This window comes from Talpa occidentalis, unplaced genomic scaffold (assembly GCF_014898055.3).
Source record: "Talpa occidentalis isolate TD23 unplaced genomic scaffold, MPIMG_talOcc4v2.1 talOcc4.2, whole genome shotgun sequence".
Classification (NCBI taxonomy): Eukaryota; Metazoa; Chordata; class Mammalia; order Eulipotyphla; family Talpidae; genus Talpa; species Talpa occidentalis.
In genome coordinates, this window is record NW_023602073.1 from 23893323 (window position 1) to 23912860 (window position 19538).

Below are 19538 nucleotides of genomic sequence, written 5' to 3' on the forward strand. Positions count from 1 at the left end.
TGGCCCTCACCCCCGCGGACTCCTGGGCTCACCTCCCGGGCTCACCTCACCCTCCTTGGCTTCCTCATCGGCCTGGGGAGTGATTCACCGTCTCCATTGTTGGCCCCCGCCCTCAGACAGGCAGCCTCTCCCATACCTGCTCTCCCGCTTCCTACCCGCAAGGGCAAAGGAAAGAAGGGCACCATGCCTCGCTGACAGATCCCAGGGGTCCTGGGAGCCACACTGAGCGTGTCAACCTGCTTTTAAATATCAGACCCGGGAGGCAGCGCCATGAAGCCAGAAGGCTCAGCGTCCCGGGAGGATGTCCGGGGCTGGCAGGACAGCCACAGCGGGAGCCCAGTGCCCACCTGGGACAGACAGGGGATGCGTGAGCTCACCATGGAGCACGGCTCAGCAGTGAAAGGGCAAAGCAGGAGTGGGGACCCATCCCAAAGCCCAGTGGAGGAGGCAGCAGACACAGGCCCGGGAGGGTGGAACTCTGCTGCTCCTGGGCATCCCATACCCGGCAAAACTGTGGTGGAGACTCCAACAGGGCTGCCTGGGGTGGGCTGACTGGCAATGGGCGTGAGAGAATTTACCCAAATAGGAAAATGATCTGTGTCTTCATGCAGGTGGCGGTTAGCAGGTGTGTACACAGGTCAAAACACACTAGACTCTACTTAGAATCTGTCCCTGGTGCTATAGGTTACACCTCCATGTAAAACTCTGGGAAGTTGTCCCCAAAGACTAGGCAGAGGCCAATGGATTGGGGCGTCTGTTTCTCCATCTCTCCCTCCCTCCGGCGGGCGGCAATGAGGAGGCAGAGGTAAAGGGTGGGCACAATTCACGCCGGAAGAACCCAAGTAACTGGATGAACCCCAAGGGGAAAGGCATTTGGTTCCACTTTCCCTCCTGCTTGAAGAGCAAACCCCTAGGCCAAGCGCCACCAGGGCCAACAACTCACACAGTTGCTATTTCAAGGCCTAAGAGTCTGAACAAATGTGGTGATGGGCTGTAGGTCAGGTCAGAACAAGAGCATCATTGTTACTGTATCAAAAGCGCTAGAACAGTCCAGCTTGGGTGGACACTCCTCCATAGCAACCTGCAGGGACCTCAGCCCCAGCGCAGAGGCAGGGGCAGGGCGAGCCAGCCAGAGCAGCGTTCAGAGCCTTGGGGTTCAAATCCCGCCCCCACCACTTGGCCTAACTGTATCCGCCTTTACACGCCCTCAGCTCCAGGCACTGAGTAAGGACTGAGTGAGGGGGAGATGGACCCGCCTCTCCCCTCGGGAGAGCTGTCGCTAGGATTCAGGGTTCCATGCTCAGCCCAGCCCCTCCCTCCCCTTCCCTTCCTTCACCTTCCACCCCTGTCCCCGGCCTGCTCTTTTCCTTACCCAGCCCTCATTACATCCGGGCCCCCACCACAGCCGCCTTCACAGCCAGGTTAACACTTTTACAACAGGTAAAACCGACAGAGGCCCTCTTCTTGCGGAACTGGTGTGAAGAACACAGTCCCCGGTGTTCCAGGGTTAACAGCCTCCTTTCCCCTGAAAGGATCCTGTTGTGGGCTAGGTTCCCCCCCAAACCCTGGTGCCTCTGCATAGAAACTTCTTTGGGGACAGGGACTTCATAGAGGCCATCAAGTTAAAATGACAACGAGGAGGGTGGGCCCCCCACCAGTAAGACTGGTGTCGTCATAAAATGGGCCTTTGGACAGAGACAAGCTGGCGGGATCACACTGAAGAGACAGGGGGGAAGCCTGCGGAGATGCAGGACCCACATGAGGAAGGAAAGCAGCACCCCAGAAGCACGCGGTCCCTGGGGGAGCCAACTGGGCCCACACCTGGACTCTGTACTTCTTGGGTGCCCTGCAGCACATCCCCTGCTCCCCTTTTCACCTGATTGAAAGATCCCACCTGGTCCCCTCAGCGCCCCCCCACACACACACCAAGCTCTACCTGCTCCACTCCACAGCTGGTTCACCTTGGGCAGACCTGTGGGCAGAGCACAGACCTTGGAGCTGGTAGGATGCAGATGAGAACAGTGACATCACCTGTCATTAAGTGTCCTGGACCAAGTTCCTTGGCCTCTAGGCCTTGTCACCTGCGAGCACAGGGCACCTGTCATCTGCAAGCACAGGGCACCGCCCAGATTCCTGCGGCGGTTGGGGGGAAGATCTGGTGGCTCATAGAGCCAACTTGGAAGGCCACCCCACAACCTCACTCAGAGCCCTCCGTATTCCCACCCCCCGCCCCAGCCCCACAGAGACTGTCTAGGCTCCCCTGCAGAGGAGAGGGGGTAGATTGCCTCTTATCTCTGGTTCCTCCCTTTTGGAAACCCAGTATTGTGAAGATACCTTCCCATACACATATGATCTGGGGGAGGCACCTGGCCCCAATGCCCACATGTTGCCCAGGTGAGTGGCACTGGCCTGGTGTGCCACCTGCAGTGTGCAGGTGAGGGAGCAGGGCTCACATTCCAAGAAGGGTGTCAACCCCTCTTCTCTAAGGAAGGGGCCAGGGCAGCAAAGGGCTCAGCATCTTGGGAAGCTACCTGCCACCACCGGGGCTCACTCAGCCTTTGTGAAGGCCTACACGGTGTCCCCGTGCAAGTTCCAGACCCTGGGACCTCAGGATGTGACTGCATTGGACTCAGGGTCTTTATAGAGGTGATTCAGTCAGAGTCAGCTATGGGGCTGGCCCAGGGTAACAGACCCTATAAGAAGAGGGTATGAGGGCACAGACACAGGGGGTGACCGTCCAGGGAGCGGCCCTGAGCGTGATCTTGGACTTGCAGCCTCCGGAATGTGAGGCAATAAACGTCTGTGGATGAAGCCACCAACCCATGGGGCCTTGTCACGGCCACCCAGGGAGGCTGATGCAGCCTTGGAATGAACCAGTGCTGGGCAAGGCCTGGAGGAGAGACAGAGCTGAGGGCTGGGCCGACCCTATCTCTGAACTTTCAGACACATGGTGTTTTTGCGTATTTTTAAACTGTTTGATGTGAGGTTCCGTGCTCTCGCAGCAGACAGCATCCTAACGGTTCCCCCAAGCTTTCAAACCCTTCAAAATATTGTGTGTTCTCTCCCCCTAATTGAAACAAATGCTCCCCTCCCACTCCTTCCCTTCACAGGACTTACATTCTAGCGATTTCCAATTCATCGCCTGTCCTTCCCTACCTCCAAGCTTGTGCACATTCCCTCTGCCCGGCTGCTCCCTCCCTGCCCGGCTGTGCCTCCCAGATCCCCCATTCCTCAACTCATGGGCTGCTCCGCCTAGTCCCCAACTTAGTGCCTAATAAGCACGTGGATGTTACCTGCCGCTCTGGATGCTGCTTGCACAATATTTTCCCCGTACACCTTTTACTTTTATATTGATTTTTTTTTTAATTTTTTACATCATTGTTCATTTTTAAACAATATTTGCTCCCCCCCTCCCAGGTGTAGTCCCCAGAGTTTCCTTCCCCAATGCACCTGTGCACCATCACCTCAGTCCCCTGTGCTCCTCCCTTCCTCTGACCCCTCTCCCTCCTCCTCCGCTGCAGGATGTCTCTCTAGCCCCTGTGTTGAGGTGCTCCCCTCCCCGCACACCTTTGAAACTCTGAGAGGAGGCTGCTCATTTGCTATGGAGATCTGAGCAGACCATGGAAGAAAGACTGGTGTCTGTCATTGCATCCTCAGACCAAAGGCGGTTTAGAAACCTCTGGAAGATTTAAACACCTATTTCAGCATGATAAACTTTCAGTCTTTAAATTCCTCAGTCACCTGCCTGTTCAAGGTCATCGTGGTCTCAAGAAATGCCTGCTTGGAAATGCGATTTGTAATCAAGGCTGTACTGTGGCTCTCCTCTCTCGCCCTCCCCTTGGGTCACTTAGCTGAGACCGTCAGCAAAGCAGCCAGAGTTATAAACAGGGCAACAGGGCGGTGGAAGAGAAATGAATGAAACAGGGCAAGCAGCGCTTTCAACCATAATTCAATTCAATTCTGCACAAAACCAACAAAGAAGGAAGCCAGAAGCCTTCCTCAATTCGAAGCTATTCATTTTTACAAAGTTGTCTCTGGTAGCTCTCCTGCCCGCCTGTGGCTATGCAGGTTTCTTTCTTATTCTTCTCCCTTTTACTAATAAACATGTCCTTTTAAAATGGGGTTGTGGGGGGGGGGAGTTGCTTCTTATGGGACTATCCAGAAAAAGATTAAAAATAAAGCTGTGGTGCAAAGAGTTAAGTGTCAGCACTATGAAGCTATTCGCAGCCTCTGCAGCGCGTGTTCAATCCCCGGCCAGCCACACATAGCCCAGCAGACCTCTCCTGTCTCGCCTGCTGCTCCCCTCAGCAGTGTATTTCAGTAGCTCTGCCTGTTCTGTTCCTCACTGTCTCTAGCAAATCCTCTCACCCCCACCCCCATACCTCTGGCCTGTACCCCAGTTCTTGTATGCAAAATAAATCTTTAAAAAAATTAAAAATAAAAATAAATAAAGTAAAGCTGTTCAGAGGGAATAATAAAAATCCCTGAACACAGAAGACTTGAGGCCTCACCACGGCCCCGAAACTCCTTAGACGGGGCTGGGCCCCCAAGAACACGCGGTACCCTCTTGCATTTCACTGCAGTCTCGCAGGAAGACCACAGAGGGGAGGCTGGATCCTTATTTCCTACCGACGTTCCCTCTGAGAGCCGGGTAGATGAGCACCCCAGCCGGGACCCTCCGCAGCCCTTTACTGGAGAAACGAGAACACCCAGCACAGCCTCCAAGCAGGTGGACAGAGGTGGTGCTGGGAGCCCCCAAGGAAGGAGGAGCCCCGGGGGAGGACGCTTGGGTGCGGGAGGCCCTGGTGGGCACTGGTAGCTGCTCTCAGAGGCTGGGCCTCCGGCCTCCCGCGCACCCACGCATCTGTCCCTCGGCCACGCACGTGGCAGTGTTTGGTCCTGGCCTCTGGCAACCAGTGTGCGCGCCCCCACGGGGAGTTCTCAGTTCCTGCTGCCGAGAACACGATCATGCCAACTGAATGGGAATTAATTATGGAAAAGGCCCGTGTGAATGCGAGACATTTGGAAAATAAATACCTTGTACTTTCCTTCTTGAGTAGCCATTATTTGACATGGAGGCACAAAGGACTTGCTTTAACCAGGGACCTGGTCATGAGCCACGTTAGCCACAAGCTAACGTCATCGTCCAGAATGGGGTTCGTGAGGCTTCATGGGTGCCGCTGACTCAGGAACCAGCCCTGCGCTCAGCCAGCCCCTCCTCCCCAGGGCACCATGGGGGGCGGGGGGGGTGGTGAGGCCTTCTCTCGGCCCACACCCCACCTGCACCCCACCCCAGGGCAGGAGGAGCAGAGCTGGCCACGCTGCCCCCCACCCATCTGTGGGTACACTTGGGAGATACAATGAACTTTCATAGCCACCTAGACCAGGACTTCTCACACTTGCCAGGCTCAGCAGCTTGAGCAGAATCGCCCTTGCCCTGGCGGCCGCCTATGGAGTTCAGCAGCCCTGGTCTCCCCGCCAGGTGCCAAGAGCAGCCCCTCCTCTGCTGTGATCCTCTCTAGACTGAGGAGAAGCAGACACCTGGGACTTCTGTGTCTGATGCCTGGGTCTCGTAGGTATTTCAAAAAATTCCTCAGGTGGCCTCAAGGACTCCAGCTCTCCCCACCTCCAGCCCCAGATTTCGGCAAAGCCATCCCACACGGCACTTCCCCCAGAGGACAAGGCTCCGTGGAGTCCTGGGAAGCCGTGGCTGCAAGTAAAGACGCTATCTATTCACAGCCCGGTGTGAATTCAAGTCGGATCCGCTGCTATTTTAGATAAATGACATCACTCGCCGCTGTCTTAGACAGCTCACAGAAATGTGACTGAGGTCTGGGTTCTCTCCAGTCTCATCACCCCAGAATTAGATCACCTCCCACCCCAGATGACGGCTCCTCTGCCACCTCCATGGCTTCACTGTCAAGACATTTATTTAGTTAGCACCTACTAGATCCAGGTGCATGTCGGGGTGAGTGCAGAATAGGAGGGGGGGGGACAGGGAGTCAGGAATGGACTGAAGGGGGTGACAGGACCACGCTGGGCGGCAGGTGGCCCAGGCTGATGTGCAAAGGCCGTGCACTGTTCGGGAAGGAGCCAGGGTACCCTGCAGGTGAGACAGCAGGGCTGCAGAGAGGCGGGCAGAACACGGGACATTGGGGACCGGGAAATCCTGCCCACTGGACCCACGCCATCTCGAAGCCTGGAGAGAGCCCTGAGGGATTGAAGCAGGGCAGTAACACGAGCAGCTCGGCCACCGTTCAGGACCAAAACCCTGGCACTTGAGGCAAAGGGGGTGGATGAGACCAGAGGCCAGAGACCCAGACCAGCAAGCCAGGCAGCCGCGGCCTAGGGCTGCCAGCAAGCACGGTGCACAGCGCCCCTCAGGGCTGCACGGAGAAGGACCTGCAGGAGCTGGACGGTGCCCCTCGCCCAGACCCCTCACGCTCATATCCTGACCCTCAGCCCCGCAAACGTGACTGTGTCTGGATCCAGGGTCCCGAAGCCGTCAGGACGCAGCGAGCATGAAGGGCGGCCGAGCAGGAGACCACAGGCAACAGGCTCGCCAAGGAGGGGCGTCAGGAAGAAGCCCCAGGGCCACTTCGTGAGAGGGGCCTCCACAAGGTGACTTTCAAGAAAACCATCTAGACTCACGTTGGCACGTGGCAGGTGGACAGAGGGTCCCAAGGACACTGAGGACGAGCAAGGAGTCCCATGAGACTGGAGCCGGGAGCACTTCTCCCCCAGGCCTCGTCCGTCATTTCTGTTTACAACCCTCCGATGACTCATCGTCCACCAGGGCAAAGTCAAACTGAAGCCCAAGGCCTGGCGCTCAGGCTCTGGTGCTCTCCGGTCCTCTCCAGTCCTCCTGCTCTGTGTCCTTCATCACCCTGTGCATGACACCCTTTCTCTATCCCTCCTTCAGTGACTCCAGAGCCACAGCAGCACTGGGGGGTGAGGACTCCCGTGGACAGGACACTCCTCACCTGGCTGCCCAGGGTGTGCTCACTTCCGCACCCACACCCTCAGCTCAGGCCCTCACACCTGCACCCCAGGATCGTCCCACACGCACCCGGAGTCCTCCACATGCCCAGACCACAAGCACCTTCTCCAGGGCAGAGGCCACTTCTCTCCATCTGTGCTGCCTTCCCTGGCAGGAGCACACAGGTGGCCCAAGAGCAGCAGCTCTGAGGGTGGGGTGCTCCAGAGGCTTGCAGAAGCCACCTCTGACTGGGATGGGGGCATGTGGAACTGTCTCTCCAAAGCAGACCAGCACCTGCGTCACACAGGCCAAGCAGCAAAAGGGACCCACATGTCCGGTGACACAGGAGCAGATCTGCAAAGTGTGGTACCCATGCACCACGAGGTGGCTCAGCCGTAAAAGGACACTTGACACAGGCCACAACATGCACAGACCCGGAGGACATGATTTGAGGTGGCTCAGTCAGACAAACAGGGCAGAGGCTCTAGGGTTCACTTACATAAGGCCCCCAGGGTATAAGATTCATAGGGTCTGGGGGCAGGGGAGTGAGGAGCCCTAATTACTAGGGACAGTGTTTCAGTTTTGCAAGATGTGAAGAGTTCTGGAGGGGCCTCCCTGGTGGTGCAAGGGGTTAAGACGCAGCACAGTGAAGCTAGCCGCAGCTACCACAGCATGAATTCGATCCCTGGTCAGGGAGCTACAGACCTCTCCTGACTTGCCCACAGTGCCCCTCAGCAGTGTATTTCAGTAAATCTGCCTGTTCTGCTCCCCCCTCTGTGTCTGGTGAGTCCTCTCACCCCCTGCATCTCTGGCCTGCACCCCAGCTCTAGCATGCATAAATAAATAAGTCTTAAAAAAAAAAAAAAGAGTTCAGGAGACCAGCATTCTGGAGGGTGGTGACAGGTGCACTGATTTCAAGTGAATTTAAAGCCACTGAGCTGCACACTTACAGTTAAAAGAGTGATGTACATTTTACCTCAATTAAGACAATTTTAAAGGAGAATAAAAACTTTGTGTTAACTGCAAATGGCTGTGGACAGTGGAGTTTCTCCATTCCTGACTATTGAGGGGGCCCCATTTGTAAAGCATCTTTAAACACCCCCAAAGCCTCTTTTAACGTAATCTGGGAGGAGACACTGTAGTACGTACGAATCGTGATGCTGAGTGCCCAGCTCGTCCCACAATTTAATACGGCTAGTCTAAGCCCGCATCACCGCCTTCCCACTTATTCTGGAAACGATATGAGAAATGAGGTGTGACTGTTTGCTAGTAGAATTAAATGATGTAAAGGCCTGACCCTCCTCCCCACTGAAAAAAAATAAAAGGCCGATAAACACTTAACAAGCATTCCTGTGACTTAACATTCGTCAGCACACAGACTCATGACTCAGCTGTTTGCTTCGTTGCTCAGACAAGTGAGCGAGGCCTCGCCTCTGGAACTGTGTCTTCCAGAGCCTCGCGTGTCTCTGACTGCTGCCCACCTTACGCTAACTGGACACCTCAAACGAGGTCGCACAGGGCTTTGGGAAACACAGGCCCCACAGAAAGGTCATTTCACTCTTACTGCAAGAAATCTAGAAGAGCACAACAAAAAGGGACAACAGCAGGAAAGCGTGGTCAGACCAGGAAGGAAGACGGGGAAAGGCGGGAGCCAGCTGTGAGGAGGGGCAGCTGGAGGTCGTGGGGGCAGGGCCGCTCAGAAGGTCCCACCTCAGGCTTCCGGCTCAGCTCTCCCCATCTGGGTTTGGGTCTTAATGATTTTCCAACAAGGGGCTCTGCATTTGCAGTTTGCACCAGGCCTTGCAAGTTATGGAGCTTGTTCTGACTAGCAGACAAGGTTTGGGAAAACAGAGACTAGATGGGGTGAGACCAGGGGAGCATTTGCTAAACCCCTCAAGGATTAGTTGGTTCCAAGCTCCCTGGACGATCTGGAGCTAAGAGCGGAGGCCATCCCAGCTATTTCCAGAAAAGAAGCCTCAGGAGATGCCTTCCTACCAATTTTTAAACTTCCATAAAAGTTTAAACTTCCATAAAAGTTTAAACAGCCAGGTGAGTTACACCCTGGGAAGAAAAAAATACCAAGTTTAGAGCATGTAATGGCTAGAGCATGAATATTCAATTATTCTGGAATCACCAAAAAGATCTACCTGTGATCTCTTCCAGCCCTACTGAGAGCAGCCATCACCCCGTTCTGCCACACCCCTGGAACTCAGCCTTCCTCACCCAGTCCTAACTGGACGTCAGGTGCGCCCAGGACCCTGGAGTGGGATTGGGCAGCCATGGAGGGGAAGCATCAGACATCAGCCTGGAGGGGAACAAGCCGACTTCTGGAGAAAGGGATGGATCCACTGCAGCTCCTGAAAAACCTACACCCCTCCAGATGCACCCATTTTGATCTCAAATCACAATCGAGGGCCCGAGGGCCCTCCCTGCACCTTCTCGTAACCTTACTTCCTGCTCTGTTGTCATTTGTTTTCGTTACTTGCAAGTGGCGGGTCCAGCTCTGCTTAAGGGACTGTTGAAGGGACAGTTGAGCACCCCGGGGTGCAATCTCTGATTTGACAGGAGCCCCCCCCCCTTCCCAGGGGCACACTGTCCATCTCCAGGCCGCCTGTGGAGGGAGGGCTGGGCAGCGGAAATTTCCTTGGCTGAGTAAACGCTGAGCAGACGAGAGGACAAACACATGACCTCTCTCGGCACGCAGGAGAGCGGGACTTTGGACCAGGGATCAAAGTTAATGGTCTCCTGCAAAAAACCCACAAGGTGGGAAGGGGCATCCCCACTTGGGCCCCCTCCCTCCCTCCCTCCCTCCAGCTTTCCCCTGCGCAGGAAGTCAGCACAACGTTGCCATCGACTCCTCAAAGTCCCGCTTGCTCTCTGACCCAATTCCCCACCCCCTGCACAGCCAGCCAGGCCTGGAACATGTTTACGCAGCAGATGGAGGACTCGCCACCCATCAAAGGGCACAAACTCCGGGGAGCTCTGGCAGAGCCCCCCTCCCATCCTTGGGGGTCAGCATGGTCAGCCGGGACATCCTTCCATTCAGCTCCTCGAGCCCTGTTTTCAGATTAGACCTCCAACACCAGCCAGTCCTTCATGGGCTTTCAAACACACCCCACCCTGGGGTACTCAGACCACTGGGTCCTGGTGTCCTGCTGACGGGCACACCTGGCTCCCAGGTCATCAGCTTCCAGCCAACTGCAGGGAAGACATCCCCATCCCGTCAGGTGTGGCTGACAGCTACGCCAGGGAGCCTTTCTGTGATGACTCATGGGGCGGCCCCCTTCCCCCCACCCCCAGGTGGATGAGCAGGACCTGAGCGCTCAGGTTCCTCCTGCTTGCCACATGCTGGAGGGGCAGGGCAGGGGCTCTTCTGTTCTCCGGGTGAGGCCAGCACTGACCCCTCTTCACCAGTGAGGTCCTGCCGCTCCCTAAGGTGGAGAGGTGCTCAGGACAAGTTCCTGTGAGCCCAGACATTAGTGGGGTAGACCCTGTGGGTAAGAGCAAGACGCATCCAGGCAGGCCAGACGCGGTTCTGACTGGCACACAGTGAGCACCAGAGTCCCCGGGGGCTTCCTGGGGTTGGGTCCATCTGAAGGATGAACAGGGACCCACCGGCTGCTGGAGGGGGGAGAGTACGTGCCAGGGAAGAGGGCAAAGAGGGGAAGAGGTGGAGATGGAGCAAGCTGCGTCCACTCGGCCCGGCCACTGGCCATCCAGGAAAAGCAGCCGGGCCTCACCCGGCAGGAGCCAGCACCCGGGGGACGGCCATCACTGCTAGTCAGTGAGAGAGACAGGCAGGGCCTACCCCCACTCCGGCACCCCAGCCCCCTTCCTCAGGGCAGAGGCAAGAAACCCTGTGGGGGAGGGAAAGAGGATCCTAACCTTGAGAGGCTGGTGACTTTGTCCAGTCCCAGCCCCCAGCCTTAGTCTTCTCAGCTGTGACCTGAGACTTTGGACCAGAAGCTGATACAACCATGTCCAGGACAATCTCTGACCTACTGTAGGCACTTGGAAAAGGTAAATCTGGTAGACTAGAAGTACTGTCTAGCCCCAAATGATTTCCCCTATCAGTGTCTTAACATCTTGTGGAAATTTAATTAGCACCTTCCCCTTTTGAGGAGGAGGGCAAGAGAAAATGCTTGAACACTCCCACAGGCCAGTGTTGCTTCCTGTCCAGGGCCCTGAGAGCAGGTTTCAGGCTTCACTTGCCAAAGTCCAATGAGATCCTGAAGCTCCAGTATGATTTCTGCAGCTCCCCCTCAGGAAGCAGCTTCCTGTAGCCCACACAGGTCCAGGGTTCCCCCAGAACCTTTGGTCAGATGCCTCTCCCCTACCCCCGTGTCCATCTGGAGAGACTGAGCCTCCAAGGAAGGCTCAGGTCTCAGTCCCAGGGCCTCCTCTCACCCCACACACTCTCCACAGCCAAGCGCCCTGCGTTCCCAATTCACCCCCAGCTGGCAGAGCTCAGCTCATGGCTTCTGTTCTGAACAAGGCTTAGAAGCCGCCCCCTCCCGTGTTCTCAGCTGTACTGCCTGCTACTAAGTCCAGGCTCCTACCACCGCAGGGCCCTGGCAGGTGCTCTTCCTGCTGTCTGGAACACTGGAATACATGAACACACACACGAACACACACACACCCCACCCCACCCCCCCAACTCTGCCTTGCTCCTTCCCAAACTTCAGGTCTCATTTCATGTTTCAGGGGGGACCAGTCCAGGTGAGGCTCCTTGTTCCAGTCTCTTGTCCCCTTGTTTTTGCACACACTCACCCAAAATGTAATTAAAATGCTATTATCTGATGGGATAAGGTGTGCCTCCCTCAGTCTGTAAGCTCTGTGGGAGCTGAGCTAGTTTTGCCAGTCACTGCCATTTCCCCAACACAGAGCAAGCATGGTGCTTGCCCCAGAATAGTCACTGGTATCTGAGAAAGGAAGGAGGGAGGGAGAGGTCAACAAAAAGAAGGGAAGAGGAGGCCCAGGGTCACAGACAGTACGGTGATAACTGCCTAACCACTGGCTCTCAGAGGGAAAATGCGCTGATGTGCAGAGTATGCCAACTGCCATGGTGTAAATACTCCTGCATGGCCAATGCCACGCCCCTGTGGCTGATGCCACGCCCTTGCAGCCAATGCAACGCCCCCAAGATGCCCAGACCACACAGCTGGAGCACTGTGAGCACGGAGGGATCTACTCAGGCCAGTCTGCTGTCCCACTCCATGGGTTTGCGGTCATTCAGAGAGTCCAACATGTCCTTAAATGACATCAACTTTTGCCTCAACCCTACTCTGAATGAAAGGCCGAAAGGAATTGAGCCTTGCAAATAATGCTGAGGACGAACAAAAGAAGATGTTTGGCAGGGAGTCCTGTGGAATGGAAGGTGAGACTCGCCCCCTGCCTGGTGGTGAAAGAGCGGGAAGGAGCTGCTGAGGCATGTTCAGCTTCTGACCTTTCCATCAACGGGGGCCACAGCCAAATTCAGCGTCAAAGACGCTGGTATACACAAGCCAAACACTGCGTGAGATGCTGATGCTATCCATGGGCTTGACACTTATTTCATTTTCTAGCAACTTATCGAAACAACTCAACCAAAGCAGTTTTATTGAGTCGATACCTGTAACACCCAATTAAACAAGTCCTGAGATCATAGAAATGACAGAAGAAAAGGCAGACTTTTAAAAATAGTGTCCGGGATTATGGAAGCCGTAAGAATTTGACACAAGACCCAGGAACCATGAAAGAAAAGACGGATCCATGCTGACTCTATGCAAACCCAGAGTTCCTGCCCAACTAAACACCATAGATGAAACCAAGGCCAATGGGGGGAAGTTACAAGACATCCCAAAGGGTCCATTTAATCTTTGTATGCAGTTATTCTACACATTGCAACAAAATAATGCCTCCCCCCCACAACACACACGGGCAATCCACAAAGGACATGGACAGAGCAAAGAAAAGGAACCTCCCTCATAACAAAAGAAATGCACATTACAATTACCAAATATAGTTTCCCACCTATCCAACCAGGAGACATTGAAAAGCAGGACTCCCTGGCTCAGGAGGCTGTAGGGACAGGCGACATGGTGATGACCGTGTGAATTGCGCAGATGTCTACTTGAGCACATCGATCAAAGTTAAATAGCTAAAGGCAGCCTGCTTTGAGCCCCCCTTTCTAAGAATTTAGTGATTGCCAGGATTTCCCTCCAGATTATGTCATAGCCAAGACTGGAACCAAACAAAATGCCCTTTAAGGGGACGACGAGTTAAATCAAATACGTGGAATTGATCTCACACAATGGAATCCTACCAGACACAGAAAGAATGAGGGGGCTCTACATGGACTGATATGCATCCACCCCCAAAATGAGGGGGAAAGGCATAAAACAGTGACTATATTATGTCATGGCGAGAGACAAATATATAAGTGAAAATATACTTAGAGTATTTCTGGAAGGGTACATAAGCTGGTAACCATGGTTGCTTGTGAGAGGCAAACGGCACGCAGAGCTGGCAAGGATGTTACCTTCGCTGTCTGTGTTCTCTGCCATGGGCGTGGATTACCTATTATCGTCAATTTCCACAAATAGCTAGGCATAAAGATGTTCACTGTGGTGTTGCATACACCAGACAAAATAAGACCTCACGAGGATGACCTAGTAGTGGGCTATTTCTACAGCTATTACTATCGCAATGATATAATTATTTTTAACCCTAACCAAATTGTACTCATGTTAAATAACTCCTAGTCTTGAGTCCCAGAAAAAGAACACCAATTACTTCCCAGGACATTTAAGCAACTCTCAGGTGTACTTACAGGACAAAAACCAGCAATCTTTGCGAATTCGTGGAGAACAGAAGAAATAGCAGAAGACTGGAGCCAGACAAACCTCCCAAATGTCATTTACAGAAAAGGCTGGGGGTTTAGAACATTTACCTGACATTGAGTTTTGGCAAAAGTCTAGGGATTATTCAAGGAAGTGGTGAGTATAAGGAACCAACAAGGATTCACTTAGAACAATGCAGGAAAAGCTAAGCAAATGTTGAGAGAGCTTTCAAGTCAGCTGCCTTGTTTCTTTTTATTTTTTTATAAAGATTTATTTATGCTTACAAGAGCTGGGATGCAGGCCAGAGTTGTGTGTGGGGGCATGAGAGGATTTACCAGAGATAGAGTGGGGAGCAGAACAAGCAGATCTACTAAAATACACTGCTGAGGGGAGCAGCGGGCAAGTCAGGAGACGTCCGCTGCACCACGTGGGTAGCTCCCTGGCCAGGGATCGAACTTGTGCTGCAGTGGCTATGGACAGCTTCACGGTGCTAAGACTTAACCCCTTGCGCCACCAGGGAGCCCCCCCCCCTTGTTTCTTTTTAACCCAGTAAGTCAAATCTCAGAAGGACCAGAGCACCCAGGCTGAACAGGCAACACCAGCGAGGGAGGAGGAACAGAACTGAGCGACCCACTGGGCTGCCTTCTAAGTGACTATCCAGGAATTCATTAGATTCTTCTCTTCAGGAAGGCACTGACAATACCTTTCAACATGGCTGGAGATAAAAGGCAGGGTGACGACTTTCATCAGGCTCAAAACACCCGCTCTGTTCCAACCACTTGCACGCGCATGCGTGCGTGCGTGCGTGCGTGTGTGTGTGTGTGTGTTCTGATCCCAGATAATGCTCAATGTTAAGACTGCCCTGACTACTCAACATCCCTAATCAAAGGAAACAATATACGTGAAACCCTTTGTAAACTTTAAGGAGCTGTCGGAAAGAAAGGTGATGATGGTGATGATTATGATTTTGCAGGCGCTGCCAATTCTGGAACAGACGAAAAATACCAAGGACCCAGACAAAACAAAAACCAACATAGAAAAAAGGAAGACCCTAGCAGGAGGAGACAGCAATGACAGAGCTCCTACAAGGCCCTGCTATCGGCGATCCAACAACCACAAACTATTCAGGTGAAACCTAAACTGTGGGCTGGGAAGCCCTGACTTAGCCTGACCAGGGGGAGCCTCAGCAGCCGTGCTGGCCCCTGCAGGTCTCGTGCCTCAGTGGGAGCTCTGTTCCTGGAAGCATGGCGCCCACCATTCAGCCTCTCCTCCATGAGGACACTCGGGCCTGGGAGTTCTGGGGGCCCCCACACATGCCAGCAGGCAAACTGTGCCAAGTAGATGATTGCAGCAGCCTGCGACCTCCGCCTGAGAAGGGCCTCAGGCACCCTCAGACACCTGACTTTGTGTCAGACAGGAAGAGACTCCAAGGAGGGAGCCACACAAATCAGCATGAGACAGCCAGAGTTACGGTCTCCCCCAAACCTGCCTCCCTGTTGGGGGGGTTGCCTAGTTCATGGGCCTCCCTGCCCAGTCCCGTAAGAGAACTCATGTCAGGTGTATCATTCAGGAGGGGAGAAACACTGGTCGGTCCTAAGATCCCTGTTAACTACAAAATCCCCTAGGATTCTTGGCCCTCCCTGGTGGCCTAGGGGTTAAGTCTCAGCGCTATCATTGCTGCGGGCTGAGTTCAATCCCCGGCCAGGGAGGTGTCCCACATGGCGCAGCAGACCTCTCCTGACTCGCCCACCACTCCCCTCAGCAGTGTGTTTCAGTAGATCTGCCAGTTCTGCTCCCCACTCTGTCTCTGGTGAATCCTCTCACCCGTACCTCTGTCCTAATCCCCAGTTCTTCTACACAAAAATAAGTAAATAAAGTCTTTAAAAAAAAATACCCAAAAACCTGGGATTCTGGCTTGGCAGTTTCACCTAGGAGCGGGGAGCATAGTCTATAAAACAGGCCACACAATATGGTGCATGTAATACATATATATGTCAATAGTACATTTACCTCCTAGTTTACACAGCTAATACATTTACACTATGCATTTGATAAAACATTTATGCGATAGTATATACACACATCCTATGTGCATGTGTGATTTGTATTTATGTGTCTGTATGTTATGGGACACACGATAAGCTCTGGCCATTCTTCCATGGCCCCCTCCACAGCACCCACCCACCCACATGCACCACAGAATAAAGACATGGTAGGAGGCCTTATTTGCCAGCTCTTGGGAGGAGTGAGGAAGAGGGCAACTTCTCCGACCCTGAACTTACATCCACTGACACAGGAGAAACCTTTCCCTCCTGCTTCTACTTGGGGACCAGCTGCCAGGCACCTGACCCCGAGAATCCAGCCCAACATAGTACACATTCCATATTTGAACATCTGAAACGGTTTCCCAAGTACACGGCCAGCAGAGGGGGGAGCCTGTCTGGTGCGAGCCAGAATGTGCTTCTAAAGCTCTTGAAAGCATTTGTTTATGGACAAGAACACCGTGGAAGGACAGTCCTTTATTTAGATCTTATTTGTGCGTGAAAATCAATATGTCCTTGCCAGTCTTTACCTTACAAGAAAATGTGGTTCTAACTGTTGTCCTGAAGTCTCCACCGCCCAGCCTGGCCTTGTCAGCTGCAAGTGTGACACAGCGAGTACCCCAGAAAGGTGCCTCGGTGACTCTGTCTCGAGTGCTAACTGAGAAAAACTGCCCAGCCCTCCACAACGCCCCCCAGCACATCTTTGGCTATTTCAGCTCTTCCTCCATTCAAGGCACAGCGTGAGCCGGGGATGCAGTTCTGGGGCTCCATCCTGAGGATAAGGCCACCCTAGCGCACCTCCTAGCTTTCAGACCACCTCCCCTCCGACCCCAGCTCAGACCAAGTACCCTCCACAGACGTTAGCTTTGGTCTATATTCTCCCTCCCCTGTTTCAAAAAGGGGCCAAAAGGATTTGGGAGTGTGGCCAAATCCTCACTCTTACAGATGGACCAGGGGAATTAGAATAATCATTGCACTCAATTTTTTCCATGCGGGTAAACAAAAAACCAATATTGCCCTCCATCGATGAGAAACCGTCATAGGAAGGCACACCTTTGGAAAGACAGGCTGGCAGGGAGTGGGGGCATCTAGGTGAGCCAGGCTGGAAGGATCTTCCCCAGGAACAGCTGATCCAGTCGGTCCCCCAGGAGCCACCCGGCCAGGTTGGTACAAGATTAAAACAATGGTTATGATGATGTAAGAGTTTCATCTTACACACCCAGGGGCTGCACTGTTTACTAACACACAAGGGGGTGCACATGCATCCTGGTTATTATAAACTGTCACATTTCAGTCTCTCATTTAAACAAAGCATTTCATCTGCCCAGACGTGGAGGAAGAGGCTACATTGACTTTGCAGTGCAAATTGGTTATTTAAAAGACAGAAGGGGCAATGGATGCAGATGGCTTGACACTCTGGCACACACTCTCTCCAATGTGTTAAGACATCCAGAACATTATAGAGATGGCTCAGGCATTGGTTTCTCTAACGCTGCCCACATCCCCTCTTTATCCTGGCCATACAACATTGCTCAGTGCTCACAAAACACACCTGCTCCATCTCACGCAACAACACCTCTGCTGAGGGCACACACCTGGCTGCAGCCAGTGTCACCGTCAGATAGTACGGCCCAGGGTCTCAGAGTCTCAGACAAATGCAGCTGCTACATAAGAGTAGAGGTAGTCCTGGCACACCAGACACATTCTTAGCCGCCGTCCTATACTCATGTGATGTTTACTAAAAAGTCCTGAGGAAACATTCGAGGGCGCACTGAGGTGGCAAAGTCTAGAGTCTTTGGAAAGGACCGAGCTTGGGGAGGGGGGAGGGAGATTTCAAAAGCTCTTTGCTTCTCTGGTTTCAACTCTGGTTCTTTTCATGTGTTTCCAAACCAAGCCCAGGATGGCTGAGGGCCGCCAGGAAGAAGGTCTGGGAATAGCACACCATCCTCACCACAGACAGAGGCAGGCCAGTCCTCCAGGCCTGGCTGGTGACAGGTCAGCGGCCTGCCCTCCTGTGGCCATCCTGGCCTGGGAGAGGGTGACCGTTTGAAGGGTGAGGGAAGGAAACTCTTGGTTTTGTTTTCGTTGGGGGAGGGGGGGCACCCTTTCCATCTTTGCTCTGGGACAGGAGTTCGAAGGCAAACTAGGAAAGGCGACAGTGCCCCCTAAGAGTTGGGAGCGTGTCCCCCGCAGAGGCCGCAAGAAGCCCTCGCCTCACACCCAAGTAAAATGCCTCTGGCCCTACCGAGGACAGTGAGGAGGACAGTGCGCCTCTGCCCGTGCCCACGGGCTGGCATCCCCTTGGGGCCAGAGGGAGGCGGGGGACCGCCGCGGCGCGCCAGGGCTCCGGACAAGGGCGCGGGCTTACCTTGGTGACCACGTTTTGGACGAGGCCTGAGCGGATGCCGTAGTCCCACGCGTGGCAGTCGCAGTTGGAGGCGTTGTCCCCCTGGTCCGGCGGGGACGGCAGGGGTGGCGTGTCGCCCCCGGACGCATCGCTGCTGTTGCTCAGGTTGCCCGCGCCCCCCCAGGCGGCAGTGGAGAAGGGGGTGGGCGGGGGGCTGGTCCAGTTGGCCAAGTCGCCGGCGCCCCACCGGCCGGTGGCGGTGACCCCCGCCAGCTCGGAGCCTTTGCCGGCCCCGCGGCACCAGAAGTTGGGCTGGTCCAAGAGGAAGGAGTCCGAGAACTGGCTGAAGCCGATGAACAGCGCGGGGATCCAGGTGAGCAGCACGAGGGTCTTCTGGTAGCCCCCGCCGAGGCCCCCCAGGAAGGGCAGCACCGACCCGTCGTAGTCCAGCAACAGATGGCTCGGGGCGGCGGCGCAGCAGCTCGGGTGCGGGCCGCCGCCGGCGGGGTGCGCGGCGGGCAGCGGCTGGATCTCCCCGCCGGGGCCCGCGCGGCCGCCGAGGGGCGCCGAGGCCGCCGCGTCCCCGGGCGGCAGGGCGCCGTTCTCCTCGGCCGGGGGCGCCTGCCGCCCGGGCCCGCCGCCCGCCGCGTCGCGCCGCCGGTCTATCGCCATGGCCCGGGCCCGCGGCGCCCGCAGAGGCGCATAGAGCGCGGCAGAGCCTGCCGCGGGCGCCCCGGGCAGAGCGCGCCGGGCCGGGCGCCCGCCGCCGCCGAGGAGGGCCCGCGGCTGGAGAGAGCGCGCTCGGCCGCCCGGGAGCGTCAGTCCGCCTCCATGGCCGCGACCCCGGCCCGCGCCCCGGGCGCTGCGGCCCCGCTCGGGCGCCGGGAGGAGGCGCGCACAGGCCGGCCCGGGCCCTCAGCCGCCGCCGCTCATCGGCTCCGCGGCCCGGGCGCCGGCGGCCGACCCGCCGCTCGCTCTCCGCTGCTCCGCGCCGGCCGCGGGAGGGGAGCGGGCCGGGCGCCGCGCGGGGCGCGCCGGCTCGGGCCCGGGGACGGCGGTGCGGGCGGCGGCCGCGGCTCCCCGCGCGCCCGGGATGTAGTTCGCCGACCTCGGGCGCCTCCGGAAGCCGCGAGCTCGGTGCCTGCTGCCCCGCCGGCCGCGCTCTCCGCTCGCGAGCCGGCCGCGCGCCACCTCCTCCGCGCCCGCCCTGCCCCCGGCCCGCCCCCTCGCCCCCCCGCCGAGGTGGAGGTAACCGCGGCACCTGCTGCGCCCGCTCCTGCGCGCGAGCGCCCCCTCCAGCCCGGCCGCGCCGCCGCGCCGCGGGCCCGCGGGAGGGGGCGGGGAGACCG

General features: G+C 55.7%; 1 protein-coding gene across 3 annotated transcripts in view; it reads right to left on the reverse strand.

The window, feature by feature from the left end:
• Positions 1–19325, reverse strand: part of SLC22A23 (solute carrier family 22 member 23) — a 150237-nt gene extending 130912 nt beyond the window's left edge. For 2 of the 3 annotated variants that reach the window (XM_037519187.2, XM_037519188.1), the window contains exon 1: positions 18211–19325. In XM_037519187.2, the coding sequence (XP_037375084.1) occupies positions 18211–18861 (651 nt within the window). In that variant the 5' untranslated portion in view covers positions 18862–19325. The remainder of the gene's footprint in view (positions 1–18210) is intronic. The other variant, XM_054698427.1, reaches the window with a different exon arrangement.
• Between the last annotated feature and the right edge of the window lie 213 nt (positions 19326–19538).